Below are 18,924 nucleotides of genomic sequence, written 5' to 3'. Positions count from 1 at the left end.
ACGTATTATTAAATATTAACCCTTATCCCCCCTGAAAAAAACTGTAAAAAAGTTATTGCGAAAAGTATCACCTCAGACAGGGTTTAAACCTGGGACCTCCCGAATCTCCGGTACGGGTGTCTTAGCCAACTCGACCACTAAGGCTGTGATGATATTTCTCGCAATAATTTGTGTTGATACAGTAACGGTCAAAATATCTCTCTCTATTACTTTAAAGTCACGCTGCCTTTAAAAGCGTTCTAACTCATAGTCGATTATTGCCAAACGGTTACGTATATTAGAGTTGTATTGAAACTTATTTAGATTACGCGCTTTATATTAATAGTGGGATTATATTGCAAATTATGTATGGTTTTGAATTTTATCTGGTTGGTCGGGGGGTGATTCCGAATTTAATTTGCTATTGCCGAATAGTTTAATACGGATGGCGCGAAAAAAGAAAAAAAAATGTTATCTGCCAGACGTAACAGAATCGTTATTGGCCTTTCTTAAATATTTGTTTTATTTTTTTATTTAAAAAAATTTTACATAAAATATACAATAATTTCATATACACCATTTATGTGTATGTTTACGCGCGCGCGTGCGTGCGTACGTGCGTGCATGTGTAACAATTTTTAGACATAAATAAAAAATTAAAATTTTATTTACATTAGTCCAATATACACATGTATCACGTTTCAAAATCAACTCTTTAATACTTGAATTTCTTATTTAAGCTGATACAGCGCATCTAAAACCTAAATTTCCAGCTGATGTATCGGGTGTGTTTTGACTACGTGCGGCGCACCTGTATCTGTAGCAATAATTTTTATGACACAGGTAGGAACCACCTTTCTTCACTTTATCACTACCATTAGAAGAACCAATCTAAAAATATATTAAATTAAAAAGTGTAGAATAAAAACTGTTTTTTCATAATATATCATAGGGAGAGTTGCCGAACTAAGTCGCTAAAATTGTATTTCATAAATGTTTTATATTTTTTCTTAATATAAACATTCAGTAACAAAGCAATAAAATAAATAAGAAATAAGTAATAATAATAAAAATATAATATTTTATTTTATTGTGTGCAAGCTAAGAACACCTATTCTTCAGTACTCGCACTTTAAAAAAATCTTTATTTGTTCGTACTCGGATATTCCTAACCCCACCTTTTCTGCTGCTTATATCGGATTATAATGCATCGGTTTTAATTCATCATTTTATAGATCAATCGTTTAAAGACTGAATTTTCCGATGCAATAGTCAAAAAAGTTGTAACACAAAAGATATTTTGCAACAACCTAGATAGTATTTGAACGACACAGTAATTGCACATTGCTGGCACTCAGTAGGGGGATTCTGTAACATCTTAGCAACAATTCGGTATCGTTAAAGCGTCGTTACGCAAATATACATGGTAGAAAAGCTGCGCAATAACACGTAACGATATCCCTAGCTGTCGTTAAGAGTTACAGAATACGTTACGTCGTGTGCGCACGTTGTACTCATGTAAGGCAAGGAGAAGATCCGATAGCGCATGGTGCGATAACTCACCAACCAATCATCTTGACTTGTCTAATCCAACCAACGAAAAAATTCTAGGCATCGGCCGTTATGAGTGGTGGTGTGCTATCGGCCCCGTGTGCTATCAGGATCCGCCCGTAAGGCATCATGTGTTTAAATGAAGTCACATGACACAAATTATATAAACAGCATGTTAATAGTACATTGCCGGAATGACGTTACGTTTTATAACTAACATGCAGTTACGTTATAACATCACAATAAGGTTACATACACACACAAAAAATCATAATTTTTTTTTTTTTTGAAACGGCATGCTACGTACACGATTCTGTTACAGCATACAAAATTTATACACATAATGTCTAGAAAGTCCGTTTCCACCCCTCTATATTTCAGAAATTAAGTATTTCCAAAGAAACCTTCCAGACAAAAGTTGTATGGCTTAGAGCACATAAAAAGTTATCATTGATTTAACCTTGGCGTCGTCAAGATGAGGTCAAGGTCACATCGTTTTTTAAATAAAATAACCTATTTTTTATTTCAGAATCTAATATCTGATCTTAAGGCTCCTCGCTGCGGAGCCTTGTAAATTGAAGTAATGACGTCATAAGTAAAAAATCACACAAATGTTCCCAACGTAGCATTTATAAATAAAAAAAATTTGGATAAAACAGAATGACGAAATCATTTTAAATACTTGTAAAAATAGACCTTGACTATCTTCTTTCTGCCTAACAATAAATAATCGTAAAAAGTACATAAAGTAAAGCCTTATTGTGCCTAGTGGTGGTAAGGCACGTCGACAGGTATTTCAGGATCATTTAGAGCGCCTTAGGAGTTAGGACTCTTAGGAAGGGCCGCTTGGTGGTCGAAGATGAAACACTTGCTGGTCCAACGTTAATATAAATATATATTTCTTCTAATATTCCTTGTTACACTTGCTCAGTGTCGAGGCATGTCACTCGTAAACTTTCTTCCCGGACGGACCGGTATATATAAGTCGGCTTTTATCTCTGGATTGTGTTACCAGCTCGATGTGTAAGTCACGCACGGCGAGTAACACACCGGACAGCTGTTCGTTAGACTCTCCCGTCGCTTTCCGATTTTGACGCAATTTACGCAGAAATCTGTCGTTTGGTTCGGCCAATCGTGTTCCTGCAGTATGCAGCTCCCACGGTTAGCCGAATATCGGAAAGCGAGTAACTGGCGTAGCGCGATGGTATTTCCGATAGACCATCAGCGTCTTTCGATTCTTTTGCGTATGCGGAATTTGAATCCGCTGCGCGTATGCATAGCAATAGGAATTTTAATTTCCTGTTGCTATGCGCGTTATTAACGTGGTTGTACTGGGTACAACACTCTTCTCCTGCCGAAAAAGAAAAACGAGGAAAAGGAGTTTTTCGCATGTAAGTGCTTATTCAGACAAGAAAACACACAGATAGCTATTGAAAGAAATAAAAACTATGCTTTTATGTATAAAATTAAAAGAAAATTTACTTACGGTCCACTTTTACAAATTTAATAAATACAAGACAAGACATTTTTATAATAAAACACATAATAACGAAATAAAGTGCACGACAAAATTTCATCGTTAATCTGTCACATTCCACGCCTATTAGTTCTAGTTTTGTCTGCAACGGTACAATCAACGCGGAGTTCTCGGCTGAGACGCCAAGAGCCTTAAGAGCTTTTCAAAACACTATAACGAAAGTTATTTTCATTAAGTACTTTCTGAATTATGAGAGACTTGAAAGTTATAGTATTTTGACATAAAACACAAAATATCTTGTAAAACATTCAGTTTTCAAAAATCTTACCTCAATATTTTTATGCACAGAATTTATTTAAAAAAATGTTGAAAGAAAAAGGAAACGTAAGGGTGGAAAGATATATGGGAGAGAGAAAGATTTTGTGATAAGTCTAGTTAAAGTTTGGAAAACATAAGGAGTCTAGGCACAAATAGAGAGAATCTTAAAGAAAAGATAATTATTAAGGAAAGAAAAATACAGATAAAATAGGAAGCTAGTTAAAAATTACAGCAACAAGATACAAGGAGATAGAAGTAGGAAGAATACCCAATTATCTAATGGAAACCGTACAAAATTGACATATAAATTTCGTGAAAAAAAATATCCACGTCTAGATCTGCTTAAACTGAAACACATACAACAGGTCTAATTTTTCGCTAACCCATTTGAAAGAAAAATTAAAGTATTTCAATTATATCATATAATACAGCGCTGCCATTCAGTCACTGAAGTCACTTTTTGTTACTTCTTTTTTGTAAGTCACTAAAATATCATTATTATGCAGAAAGGGTCACTATTATCACCTTTTTTGTCCTGAATTGACATGAAATTTGCAAAATATGAGCGGAAGTGGTTCATTGATAAACCAATCAAAACTGTCTTATGACAGATTCTTTTTTTAGAGTCCCTAGTCTTCTAAGATCTCCAACCAAATTCACTATCATCTAGTTATTTATTATGCCGACCCGCTACAAACGGCGCAACTGGTATAAATCGCTGCCAAAAACAAAAACGCAAAGATGAAACATTTACCAAATAGACAAAAGAATTTTAGAAGAGTACGCAACTGTTCGTCAGAGTATCAGCTGATGCTGTCGCGAGTTGTTGCCATTTTCATTGCGCTATTAAGTTATTTCCAAGTGCAACTTTAACTTTATTTAATTTCTGATCTCTTTATATGTGCCCAGAGGTAAATATATTCATACATCAGAAATAAATTTGTATTAATTTGCATTCTTTCCTGAATAACTCTGTCTTTAAAGTGTAATTTTTTTCAATTAAACTGCTCAATAACTTACATTATTTGGAATTAATTATAAGAAGCTAATGATGAAAATAGTTGACAGTGGATGTGCTGTAAAAATAATTGAGGCGTGCTTTAAAAAAAGTAAATACTAAAATGCGTTTTATTATTTAGCATAAAAAATACTGTTGCTAATTCAAAAAAATAAACTGTGCTTTTAATATCTTTTAGTACCTTAAAATTTTAATCACTTTAATATTTTTTAAAATTAAAACTTAATTAAAATTTTTACAGAGACTGTTTATATTTTCAGTTACGACTAATTTATAATAATTGATTAATTAAGGACTCCCGAAATTTGAACAATTGAACAATAGGCTACTAAGAATCAGCGCGAGTACGGAGTGTGCGAACACATGTATTGATATGTAATCATTTATTCATATCTCTTACAAACAAACGTTTCGACTCAATTGGTGACTTGACTGCTTCTCGGTTACGGTGACTAATAACGGCTAGTTTTTTCAATTTTTTCAACTCTTATTATTTTTGATACGCTGAGGATGACTCCAAAGTGAGTCGAAACGTTCGTTTGTAAAAGATATGAATAAATAATTATATATCAATATGTTCGCGCACTCTGCACCCGTGCTGACTCTCAATAACCTATTAATTTATAATTTGTATATATTTATAGTAATTTTAAAGAAAATTTTTGAAGTGACAATTTTCAAGAAAACAAGGTTCTTTTCTGTTAAATTAAAAAAAAGATTCAACAATTTTAACACGCCACAGTTGGATTTCCAATTTTTTAGTACATTGATTATTTTTTAAATTTTGAAAGCTGCAGTTAAGAAATTAATTTGATCGCTTTGATTACTTTGAAAAAATAGTGTTATAATTTTTGTATCCAAAAAGTATAGTTGCAACACGCTTGAAACGAGTGTAAAACATGGAAAAAATGTCACTTTTTTCAGTACAATTGTAAAAAAATTGTAAATTTTCGGCAAGTGAAAGAGATGATGGACAAGGATACAAAGTTGGAGAATGACCGACAAAAGTTCAGTCAAATGATAAGAAACACACTGTAAAACTTGTATGTGTAAAATTAATGTATCGCAAAAAGGATTTCAAGCTATTATTGAACATGCTTCGACAATCAAACATAGAAAAAACATGAGAGCGCAAAAATCATTTGGACAAATGCATCTAACTGTCACGCCAGCAATCGGAGCATCATCTTCGTCAACTGGCGGTGTATTAAGTAAATGTCCTTCAGCTCTATAGTGTACGAGATCAAACAACTCGAGCAGAACTTATTTGGACTTTAAAATGTGTTGCTTCAAATTTTAGTGCATTTTCATGCTATGATTTGAAGGTTACGTTCCAAGCAATGTTTGGCCTGAGCAGTGCACTCCAAAATTTTTCACTGGTACGAACAAAGCTGACATATCTAATTACTGAGCTCTAGCTCTATATTTCAAGGATAAAAAAAGAAAAGAAATTGGAAATTCTTATTTTACATTGCTATACGATGAAACTACTAATGCAGCTGGCCAAAAAGAACTTCACATATTCACTTGAAGTGAGTCTGCGAATTGTGTTATTACTCAGCATTTAGAAACTTTTTTTATGGGAAAAGCCAAGTCTGATAATCTTCTAGAAAAGTTAAATGAAGGTATGTCTAATGCTAATCTTTCCTTCTCCAACTTATTAATGCTTGGTAGCAATGGTCCTAATGTTAACAAAACTGTTCTTAAGAAAATTGATCAGAAGCTTTTGAAAACAAAAAAGGAAGGTTTGATTAATATTAGAACTTATAATATACATACTACTCACAATGCTTAGCGTAAAAGTATGAAAGAATTTGGTGAAAATGCTTCAGATTTGTATTTTTTGCACAACTTTTTCAACGGTTGGCCTGGACGACGGAAAGATTTTTGTATTATTTTAGAGAAACACAATCTACCTTTTTGTCACTTTCTCAGACACGTTCGTCAATGTTGGTTAACTATAGAAGATGTTGAAAAAAGGGCATTTTTGCTGTGGAAAGCTACAAAGTATTATTTTTTTAAATATACTTTAAAGAAAAAGAAAAACAAAACTCTAATAAAATCTGTAGCATATCGACAGATCACAAATATCCTCAAAAGACCAACTATAAAAGCAAACGTAATGTTTATTGTTTCATCTGCAAAAATTTTTACTGCTGTCACTGGCATTTTTCAAAGAAGGAGCCTCTAATACATTTACTTTAGTTTAAATAAAAAAACTTAATCACCATTTTAATCGGAAAATCATGTAAGAATACAAGTCTTTTCTACAGTGAAGTATTTAATGAGAGCAATCTACTACAATCCAATAAGGTCGTCGTTGATAAGACTATATTTGATAAACTTCATCACTGCGGTAATTCTATTGCAAAAACTCAATTCCTCCTGAAAGCAAGGAAACATTACGTAATTGCCTGTCAGTACATGTTAGAGTCATCGCTTCAGTGTAAAACTAATATATTATATAGTGTCTAGATCCTTCTGAACTCCAAAAATCTTACTCTATTTCTGCGATTGTGACAACGGCGAAAGCATTCCGTTCGAAGTACAAACGGATATTTTAATAGACGAATGGAAACTCTTACAGAGAGAAAAAAGATCCTGAGATAGACACATCTAATATTCGAATTGATGCATATTGGAACTATTTTTTTGCACTAAAAAACAGTTTTGGCGGTATAAAATATCCTATTATATCAAAAGCGCTGCTGAGCCTCTCACATGGAAATGCTGATGTTGAACGGGGATTTTCCATGTCCGCTCTCATTCTTACGGATAACAGGATCTCCGTGTCCTTACAAACTCTAAATTCGTATCTGATCATAAAATATGCTTTAAAAAATACAACTTACCCCATACAGTCCCTATCACTAAAGAACTCTTAAATATAGCTAGAACAGCGCATCATAAATATGATAAATATTTGGAAGAAAAAAAATCAAGGAAAAAGAACATGAAGCAAGACTAAAAGATAAAATGGAAAAGGAAAGAGAAAAGAAGAGATTAGAAGAATTACAATTAAATAAAACAAAGCTTCAAACAAAAGACAAGAAATTGGCGGAGTTGCGGCAGTTTGAAGATAAAGAACTCTACGCTATAATATACGGAGTTAAGAAATTTTTTCAATTTCTTTATGGTAACTTTATTTGATAACGAATCACAGGCTTCTGGTCCAAATTTTATCATCCATTAAGAATTTACCTATTTATACAGCGTTACAAATGCAGCACTGTGCAATATTTTTGTAAAATTTTAATTACAATATTCAATACAGGAAGTCTGAAAATGCCGACTGTTCGTTAAAATTTTCGATCAATGTGTAAAAATACGCAAGTGATTTAACCCTTAAACACATAAGTGGGTCTGGAAAACCTTCCCAAAAAAACTTTCGTGCCATTTTATTTTAGTTAAGCAATAAAGTTGGTCAATTGTAGCAGTCGACAGAGGAGACTTCAAACTTTTTTCCACCTAGCCCGAATCATTTTTCTCAATCCGTCTTCACACAGTAAGCGATCAAAAATCTAGAGAAATTTTCAATATGTGTTTAAGGGTTAAAACTGTATATTCTGAAAATTGTAACGACCGTTTCTCTTATGTAAAAATCGCGCACGGACGTAGCTCGTCGGGATTTCCAGGGCACGATCCGTGTCACAAAAAAATTAGACGGTAGCTTGATTTGAAAAATATGTACACGTTTATTGAGATAGGTTTAGCTACATGTACGCACAGGGCGTTTAGATCACCAATAAAGATAACAGTTCGGAAGTAAATAAGGTAGTCGCAAAGAAATATTAAAATCATACATATACAAGACAATGTAAGATCGGCTTCGATAAATTCATGTCGTCGACCGTAGAATTTACTGGTAATGTTCAGCGTGCGGCAAATGCACGGTTTATTCGTATGCCGGATCGGCGGATTACAGTAATGCACCTGTTCTGGTGCGTCGATTCCGGAAAGCGCGATTGCCGATATTCGCGCAGCCGGTGCGTGTACTTTCCAACGCCGCAACACAGATCTTCGGCGGGGCTTTTGTGCGGCTCGACGGACAGTCCGCTTTTTCTACATGTGTTTATGTGGAATTGGGTCGCGCTGGATTTCACGATCGATGGCGCGGACGCGAAGCGCGAGGGACGCCCAACCGTTCATCCCTTTAAATCGTACGCTTTCGCAGCGCGAACTTTTTGTCAAATGAAGTACAGTGGCTATGCCAAGTACGCTTGGCGAAGGCAAAGATGCTTTACCCCGTTTGTCTTTAACCACTGCGAGGGGATCGGATCGATGTTAGGATGCCGGTCGGGCAAGAACTCTTGCCAAAGCCCAAGTATGCTTGAGCCCAGCTTCGGCGAGGAGAGACGGGTGCGACAGCGATAGTCGCCGAGAACGCTCAGCAAAGGCCAAGACGCTTGACCCCAAGACTACCTAAGTAGACTTCTTCGGAAACTCGGCGGAGTAGCTATCCAAAAAGTCGGCGGAGAAGAAACGCAGCATCTCGCTGCTCTAGCTCTTTTATACCCAAATCTCGAGACATCAAGTGTTCAGCGGCGGTTCAGTTCGTTTTGGTGTCAGCATCCCCACCACTTGAGATCGGTCGCTTGGAGAGCGAATGGAGGCGAGCGAGCACGCCGATAGCGCGTGCCGATTTAAATCGGTGCGCGTGCGCGGCGAGATACTCGGCGCGCGGATGCCTCGTTGCCCTCATAGGCGCATTTGAATTATATTATGGGCGCGCAGCGCCTTTTTTTATGCCCGGTCGGGCGTTTTGTGGACGATGACCAGTCCGCGGGGAGTTGCGAGAAAGCGGTTTGTTACAAAATAAAATATCTATGTGCGTCTTGAATTTTATTGAACATAAATTTTCCGAAGTATTCGTTTAGATTTATAAAAATGCACTAATATTATGCACGCTCATTAAGCGTGAGTGTTTCAGTGAGTGTGCAAAAAATTTTACTAGCGTGCATTTGGGCAGTACGTCATGCACTCCACGAGTTCCTAACGTGCACATTTTTTCATTTTTGTTTTTCTAAGATAAAAAATGCAGAACTTTTCGTTATTTTTATAAAGAACTCCGGAACTATGAAAAGTATTACTGGAATTCTATGTGTTTTATTTATATTAACAGAATATCGTGCCAACTTCACAGATCCACACTTAGTTCTACCGAATAAAAAACTATAATTCTAATATTTTTAATTTGTGAAATGCTGTTTAAACTTGTAGAAATATGAAAGTGAGACATTGTCTCTCAAATTATTAGGAGTATAAATAAGTTTCCGCCGTTTTTTATCAAAAATTGGGCATTTATTGTGAAAAAACGGTACCTAATGTTTTATTCGAAGTATTGTTCATCGTTAGCCACTACTTTTTCCCATCTTTCTGGCAGCATACGGATACCGCGTCGGAAGAATGCTTCATCTTTTGAAGCTATCCACAAATCGACCCAATTTTTTGTATCTTTATATGATGTGAAGTGTTGCTCAGACAGGCCATGCGCCATCGATCGAAACAGGTAGTAATCAGAAGGAGCAATGTCTGGTGAATACGGCGGGTGGGGTAAAACTTCCCAATTGAGTGTTTCCTTGTAGGTTTTGACCGGCGCCGCAACATGTGGACGAGCATTATCATACAGAAGAATAATTTTGTCGTGTCTGGAGTAGTAGTGGGCACGTTTTTTCTTGAGTACTCGGCTCAATTTCATCAATTGTGTTCGGTAGAGAGCCCCAGTAATGCTTTCATTCGGTTTGAGCAACTCATAATACACGACACCCAGCTGATCCCACCAAATACACAACATGAGCTGTTTTCCACGAATGTTCGGCTTGGCTATCGATGTTAAAGCATGGCCAGGTGGTCCCCATGATTTCTTCTTCTTTGGGTTATCGTAGTGGATCCATTTTTCATTACCAGTAACTATACGATGCAAAAAACCCTTTCGTTTATGCCTGGCAAGCAGCATTTCAAATGTGAAAAATCGGCGTTCAACGTTTCTCGGCTTCAGTTCATATGAAACCCAGTTTCCTTGTTTTTGAATCATTCCCAATAATTTTAAGCAATGTGAAATTACTGGTTGAGTCATTCCTAATGTAAGTGCAAGTGCTTCTTGCGTTTGGCACGAATCTTCATCTAATAATGTTTTCAATTCCGCGTCTTCGTACACTTTCGGCCTTCCGCTACGTTCTTTGTCTTTGACGTCAAATTCACCGTTCTTAAACTTGTGAAACCAATCACGGCAATTTCTCTCACTTAAGGCAGCCTCACCATATGCTTCTACAAGCAATCGATGTGCCTCGGCTGTAGATTTCTTCAAATTAAAGAAGTAAATCAAAAGTTCCCGCAAATGACGCTTATTCGGTTCAAAACTCGACATTTTTGCACGAAAAAAGATATATGATGCTGATACAAAATCGCTAATATTTTAAGGTTATGTTGTTGCCAGATGTCCAACCTTACGATATAACGTTTTACAACATACAATTTCAACCATAACATACTAGTGGCGCCATTTTTTGTGAAACGGCGGAAACTTATTTATACTCCTAATATTAATTTGTTTTATCACTTATTTTTTGTTTTTGCTTTGTGTTAATAATTTAAATTTAATTGCCTACTGTAAATAAGCAAAACATAAAATTTTATTTTACGTCATACTAAATGTGATATTTTTTCTCGTAAAGAGTAACATCTTATCTACATGCATTAGCAAAGATGCCAGCTTTGCACTTTAATTAATTTATTTGTGTAAATAAGAAAAGGTCTTAAGAATATTATATTAATTTTTTAGTAAATTAATTCCATAATATGTTTTTATTCCAGAAAAAGCTTAATACAGTATCTTTTTCCAATTGATCTTCTATAAATTTTCAATACTTTTACTCTAAATTTTGAGTTTTATAAACTGCATGTCAAAAACAGTCAAACTTAATCTAAACTAAACTAAAAATAATATAAATTAAATTAAATTTTAATAATAATGCTATAAGCATCTCAGAACATTGCAAAGAATTTAATTTGTTATTGATAAAACATTACTGTTTACACTTTTCCAAAGTAATAAATACCTGAAACATCAGGCTACAATTCATAATATTCATTTGGGTACAAATTAATATAGGAAATGAGTAATAAAAAATAACTTAAGTGCATTCGGCAACTCTCCTTTATAAAATATGTTACTTTTTTAATAATCTATAATTTAAAAATTAAACTAATGCTTACTGGATTTATTTGTCGATCATGTAAATGCCTTGTTATCCACCAATCTGCTGTCCATTCCCATACGTTTCCAACAATATTATGCAAACCATATTTATTTTGTGAAAATATTGTAACTGGTGACGTGCCTTTATATCCATCTTCTTCAGTATTCTCTGTAGGAAAATTGCCTTGCCAAATATTGGCTCTACAATATATAATAAAATATAAATTTTTATTGTAATATTATAATGAATATATAATAGTGTTATGACCGCTTTTCGGCTGAGCTTGAGAAGCTGGCCGAAGAAAGATCAATCGATTTGATAAAAGAAACGCGGCCGGCTTTTGTTCTGTTCTGGGACGCGGAGCTGTCACGAGACATTTCCAATAATTCCGCCACGATTTATTTGTATAAAGTTATTAGATTAAAGATAGTATTCCTTTTTATAAAAAAGTGTTCTCTCCTTTCGTGTTGTGTAACCAAAGTATTCTTTCCTTTCGTGATATAAACGAGTGTCTTTGCATGAGTGAACTGTGTACTCGTTTCGTCGAGTACAACAATATATATATCGGGTAAGCAAAAGTATTGGTATAGGTGTGATTGCTATTATGAAATAGCTTATACTTTAAAGAAAAAAACAGTGAAATATTAATTTCTGTAAAATGCTTAATTGTTTATTTTTGTAAATAATTACATGTTACAAAAATTAACACAAATAAATGGAATTACAAAAAAAAAAAAATTAAAAACATCTCCCGAAAATTCATCGTTGGATAGAAGTGACACAATTGATAAATTAAGTTTATTCAGTTTATTAGTAACACAATGATCTTTTATTAAAGAACATTAATAATCCGGATGTTCATTCTTATTATTCAGTTTAATTCTTAACCAACGAGAGAACCTCGCAAAGTATTAAAATAAATTTTACACATATAAGTTACATAAGTAGATAAATTTAGGAAATATCACTTGCGGCCCAAAAATGTTTTAAGGAGTGAAATCACTCTATGTACAAAATGGTTTTTAGGTGTTTTCATTTTATCTCAAAAACTATTAAAAATGTCAAAAAATGTTTTATACAAAAGTTTTACAATAAAATTATCTTTATCTATCTACATCAATATTTTTTTATATCAATTATTTATAAAAAAATTTTCCAAAAATATACATCTTTTTTTACGGGTAATTCCTTGTTCTATATGATGTTCCTATCAATATAATTGCCACAAAAACTTTCCCTCTAACGATGATGTTTTACCATTACTAAAGAATGCCATCCATTGTTTGCATCCAACAATTCATCTTTTATAACCATAATCGACCATTACTTTTTCTTCTGATATACAACTGTCTTCTACTTCATTCTTATCTTTATCTTCTTCAAATACAGTTAGATACATAAATGAGTTACTTTATCGGTGTAACTGATACAAAAGTTACAGTAATCTTAGCCAACCAGACAAACTCACTAACAAAGAGTGGGCAAAAACTATAAAATGCCAAATAAGATGAATTATAGCTCATTCAAAAGGGGAAAACAAGTATATTAAAAGTGTAAAGAGATTAGCGTAAAAATCCTTACTTAATAGCCTTTTTAAAAAAATTGCAATTAAAGTTTAATATTGGGACGTTTGTACGGTGAGTACTAGAATCTTGAACCACTATTGAAGCGAGCGTCGTGGCTGAAAAGGCTAAGTGCTAGTGTTACAATTTTCTCTCCATGACGAATCGGGTTCGAATCTCCGCAACATCAATTTTTTTATATATTTTTTTTTTTAACCTTTTGCTATTATATTTTGTAATACAATTGCATTATCTTTATTATTTTTTAAAGTAATTAATAATAATTTACTTATACATAATAATAAAATTAAGCAAATTTTATTAATAAAATACAGGTATTAACAAAAATATCTCATAAATTATTTGTTATAATAAAAATATTTATAAAGGTAAATAATTAGGCCTTAACAAGCAGATTTATTCCGTAAAATAATACACTTTAATTTATAACGTCTTATAATTTATAACCTCTTACAATTTATAAATTCTTATAATTTACAACGTCTTATAATTTACAATATTGTACAAATCTTTATTAAATCATAACATATTTTGATGATAAGTATAATTTACATAAATAATTACTTTTTATTAAATAATAAAAACAGCAACGTGTGAAAAATTATTTTTATTTAAAATTTCCAAAATATGTAAAATTTTAATCATAATTAATTTTCAGTCATAACAAGTATAAATAATGTGAAATATTAAATTTAACTGCTAAAACTAGGTTATGACGGTAAAATCAATGATTATGACACAAAAAAGCATAAAAGTGCAACTATAAAAAAAATTAATAAAAAATTCGAAGATCATAGTATATGTTGTCAAATCTCATTACACTTTATATACAAAATATATCTTTCATTAAGTGTTTACTATAAAATTTTGAGTGCATTTGATACACTTCGATAAAAGTTATGCTCTAAAATCGAAAGGTGATATAATTTTGACCGGTACTGTGTGTGTGTGTGTGTGTGTGTGTGTGTGTGTGTGTGTGTGTGTGTGTGTGTGTGTGTGTGTGTGTGTGTGTGTGTGTGTGTGTGTGTGTGCGTGTGCGTGTGCGTGCGCGTGTGTGTGCGTGTGCGTGCGCGCGCGTGTGTATATATATATATATATATATTGCTGTTTATAATGTAATTATTGGATAATGTAATTGCAGCAAATATCAAATTATGGCACAGTAACTTATTTTGATATTAAGGCAAGTAAAAGTCAAGCGCGGTAATTTTTGCGCAAAATCAATATATTTCTTAATCGTATTAACGGTTTTTACATTCAAACGTTTCGACTCTCTTTGGAGTCATCATAAAAAAATTGCATGCAAAAAATGTGATGCATCATACGTAGACCAAACAGGCAGAAAACTAAAAACAAGAATAACCAAACATCGCAACAATATTAATTGGAACAATAAGAATCCCTCGGTAATTACGGAACACAGAATAGAATTTAATCACAATTGGAAGTTCGATTGGAAGAACATCGAGGTCCTTGACTTGGAACGCTTCCTTAGCAGGCGATTAGTGTTCAAAATGTTGCACATTCGGATGCAAAAGAATGGCTTAAAGTCACAATCGGATACCAAATGCTTGCATCATGCTTGCAACTTGTCTTTACTGAGGAAATTGTAAACTTGGATGTTAAGATTTTCAATGCGTCCATAATTTTTTCAGTCACTTATCTATTTAACTTTTTATGTATTTCACGATCCGACTCTTAATTATTTATTTATTCAATTATTTATGTATTGAATTTAACGTCTTACTCACTATTTATTTATTTAATCTCTTATTGACCGACTCACTCTTATTTATTTAATTATTTATGTACTTCAATTTTTATTCAACGGACGCAGTTTCAATTTAATCTATGTATCTATTTTTTTCTCGTGGTCGAAGTTACTTACTTGTGTCTAATTCTTCTATGACTTATACTTATTGTTTTGAGTTGCCGTTCCATATGTACTGAATATATAATGTATCACCGATTTGCTTTGTGTTTATGTATAACGCTCATTCGTTTGTTAACCGCTGTATCGGAAACATCTCTTATTGACTGCGGCACTCTTAATACCATTTTTGATAATTATAAGCGTTAAGCTCTTATCCATGGCTTCGTTTGGTTTTCGTCGATTTTTGATAGTGAGTCACTCAAATTTTTTCTTTCCTGCAGTTACTATTTCGTAACATTAATTATAGGGTGATCATGCTTTCTCCCATATTATGTTTGAAAAGTTGCACTTCGGCAAACCGACAGTGACAACCATATTGGGTTGACGATGACTGGACTATTAATTCATTAGAAAGATGCGCTTTTTGTTGTTAAATACTTTTTTTATTATTGTATTGCTGATGATGACTCCAAAGAAAGTCGAAACGTTCAAAGGTAAAAACCGTTTATACGATTAAAAAATATATTGACTTTGCGCAACAATTACCGCGCCTGAATCTCACTTGCCTTTATTAATTATTAATTAAATCTCGAGAGTCGTTACTGAATTGTTTATCTTGATATGATAAAAACATCGAAATTCATGCTGTCATGTGTAAAGACCTCTTTATTGGAGAAAATTTATAATTATCGTTAACTTTATAAAAAGTACTATTATAAATACACTTAAAATAAAAAATAAAATTTCATTTTTCATAACATTATAATGCAAAAAATATTTTTCGGTATAAAGAAACACATTTCAATGTAAAAATAATTTTTCTAAATATATTTCAAATATTACATCTCAAAAATTATTCAAGAGAAGGTTGGCATTTTGAACAATTCATGCATTAAAAAGTGATTAGGCCTATTGGAAAAATCACTAAAGAATTGTATCATGTTATTTACACAACTGGTGTGAAAATGATATAAAACTTTGTAATTTTCTTCCCAAAGATAAAACACAAAAGAAAAAAAAAATAATAATGTGAATATCAATATATGAGTACATAACTAATTTTAAAATAAAATTACCTCTATTTACAAGTAGTTTTATAATGAATTTACTTCTATTTATTTACCATTAATAACGTAAAAAAATTAATTATTTTTAATACAAATTTGGAAAGTTGCTGTTAACATGCTAGCAAAATTTGCATCTTAATAAAACTTTATATACATACAGGTTACGTAAAGTATAAATTCATAAAATATCAATTGCGGTGTAAAAATAATTTTAAGGAATAAAATCATTCCTTATGTGTAAAGCAGTTTTCAGCTTTTTTCATAAAAATTTATTTTTTTAATTTTAAAAAAATTTTGTTATAAATAATTGATTTAAAAGAATATTGATAAATAGAAATAATGTTATGATAAAACTTTTGTATAAAACATTTTTTGATATTTTCAATAGTTTTTAAGATACAGTAAAAAAAAACTAAAAACTGCTTTACACATAAGAGGTAATTTCAACCCATATAATTTCTTTAAGGTTGCAACTCAACATTTTCTAAATTCATCTATTTATGTAATCTATAATATGTGTATAAAGTTTTATTAAAATCAGAACTTGACACTTTGCGAGATTTCCTTGTAAGTTGTAAAAAAAATAATAGTTACAAAAATAAAATTTTTACCTTTAAATATACTATCAGCAAATATAATAAAAATATCCAATATATACATATAAAATGCACAAAATAAAAGATTATTTAATTTTTACAGAAACAGTTTGCTACTATTTTATATGCAAATACTATTTCATAGCAGCAATTGCGCTTTGTGCCAATACTTTTGTCTAACATTGTGTAAAATAACAAAAATAATTATAAAAGTTTAAGTTATTTAAATACAAGTTTAACTTACTTATGTTGATTGTTTGGCATCAATTTATTTCCCCAAGGATAAAGTCTGTCAGAGAGTCCACCACGGCAGGCAACTTCCCATTCTGCTTCAGTTGGTAATCTTTTTCCTATCCAACTGCAGTAAGCAACCGCATCATGCCAAGAGACATGAATAACAGGATGATCCATTCTGACTAAATACCTTCTAATTAATTTAACAATATAAAAAAACCGACTTTATAAAACTTGTCATACATATCTCTCATAAATATTATAAAATAGAATTTTTCTTTTTCATTGATATACATACAAGTGATATTTGAATTAGGTCCTTCTGGATGTTGCCACGAGGCTTGCTTCACAGGTAACCACCAAGGTGCTTGTGCAACTACCTTATTGATTTTGTCCTTTATGTTTTGTTTTAATAGGTTTTCAAAGACGAAAGATTCTCCAAAGCTTTCTGCTTCAGTTATGTATCCAGTAGCGTTTACAAAAATCATAAACTCTTCATTACTAACCTCAAATTTATCTATGTAAAAATTATCTAATACTACTTCACGTCTTGGTCCTTCTCCATCGGCTACAAAAACTGGATTGTTTGTTCCAATAAAATATGTACCGGCGTTGATTTTGACCATTTTCTTCATTTTCTCCTTCATGTTAGTTATGTTGAATTTAACATTATTCACATTACAATGTCCTTTCTGGAAACTGAAAATTGACTGTCGATTCAATTTATTGCCGCATTGACAGCTGTCATTATCTTTCGTGGCATTCACACACAAATAATATCCGATTATTATTTGAACTTTGAAGAAATAATTCAAGAAAATCATTTTAGTGCAGCAAGGGTGCGTTCAGAATGAACGTCCGGACAACTTTTCACCAAAAAGCATTCAGATTTCTTCAGATTCACCGGGCGTTTTGTCCAGACGTCGTCCTAACGTTGTTCAATGGGAAAAAAAACAACATCCAGACGACAACTTTTCGCCGTAGTACACCCAAGGACTTTGATTCTGTCCATGGGGAAATGTATGTATGTATGTACAGTCGTGTTCATTATAGTTGCAACACTTTTTCTTCGATGGTTTTTGGAATGTAAACTTGCTCATCGATAGGCAAGCGTAATTGGTTGGATCCACAGGTAAACCAATGACGTTCGCCGTTCGATGAGCAAGTCTACATTCCAAAAACCATCGAAAAAAATGTGTTGCAACCTTTTAGCTCACGACTGTATTCCGAAAGTTCTATCGAAAATATCCCTTTTAATAATAAAGTTGGAAAGACTGTAACTAACTACGCTGTGTTCCGTAATAAAAGTTGAGTTTGTGATTTTGTTAGCTTGCAGAGACCATCAGAGAAGTTAGTTTCTTGTAATTTAATTATTTATAAAATAATTTTAATGACGTATTATTTATTAAAATAATTCTAATCATGTATTATTAAAATAATATTTAATAACAATAATTTTTATTTTAAAATAGGAATTAAGCAAAAAATAGATTTCCAAAAATTCCGTGAAACTAAAAATCGCAAGTTTTGATTAATTTTAAATTATTAATTGTAAGTAAATTAGATTATATTCGTTTGTGTGCACTAATAATGCATGATAAAATTTATTCTTTTTAAGTAGTTGGAGAGACTACAGTAGCTTAGCTGGCATGCTTAAAATTGTTAGACTTTTATTAAATATTATTATGATATAATTTCATACTTATTTCATATAAAATCAAATAAGTATAAGATTATAAAAAAGTAATATCAATATTGGCAATATCAATAAATTTATCCTACAAACAAACTTTGCAGTTAATTTTCAGTCTTTGGAAGTTCTTGTGCTCTTCAATTCTTATTTTAAAATTAAAATTATTATCAGTAAATAATATTTTAATCAATAATACATGATTACAATTATTTTATAAATAATTAAAATACAAGAAATTAAACTAACCTTTTTGCTGATCTTTGCAAGCCAACGATAATTACAAATTTTACATTACGGAACACAGCGTAGTTACAGTACTACCAACTTTATAATTAA

At 32.3% G+C, this 18,924-nt stretch overlaps 1 protein-coding gene across 3 annotated transcripts in view; it reads right to left on the bottom strand.

The window, feature by feature from the left end:
- LOC105207375 (formylglycine-generating enzyme) overlaps positions 1–17,939 on the bottom strand; it is a 61,134-nt gene extending 43,195 nt beyond the window's left edge. Inside the window, exons 1-4 of one of the 3 annotated variants that reach the window (XM_026141049.2) lie at positions 17,194–17,937; positions 16,906–17,077; positions 11,559–11,742; positions 479–870 (exon numbers count right to left, since the gene is read on the bottom strand). In XM_026141049.2, coding sequence (XP_025996834.2) covers positions 715–870; positions 11,559–11,742; positions 16,906–17,077; positions 17,194–17,719 — 1,038 coding nt within the window. In that variant the 5' untranslated portion in view covers positions 17,720–17,937 and the 3' untranslated portion in view covers positions 479–714. Of the gene's footprint in view, positions 1–478; positions 871–11,132; positions 11,402–11,558; positions 11,743–16,905; positions 17,078–17,193 lie in introns of those variants that run through there. The other 2 variants (XM_039446009.1, XM_039446010.1) reach the window with 2 other exon arrangements.
- Positions 17,940–18,924: the final 985 nt, after the last annotated feature.

The sequence above is a fragment of the Solenopsis invicta genome, chromosome 1, assembly GCF_016802725.1.
Source record: "Solenopsis invicta isolate M01_SB chromosome 1, UNIL_Sinv_3.0, whole genome shotgun sequence".
Taxonomy (NCBI): Eukaryota; Metazoa; Arthropoda; class Insecta; order Hymenoptera; family Formicidae; genus Solenopsis; species Solenopsis invicta.
Note: the sequence above shows the minus strand (reverse complement) of the source record. Positions and strands in the feature narration are given on the sequence as shown.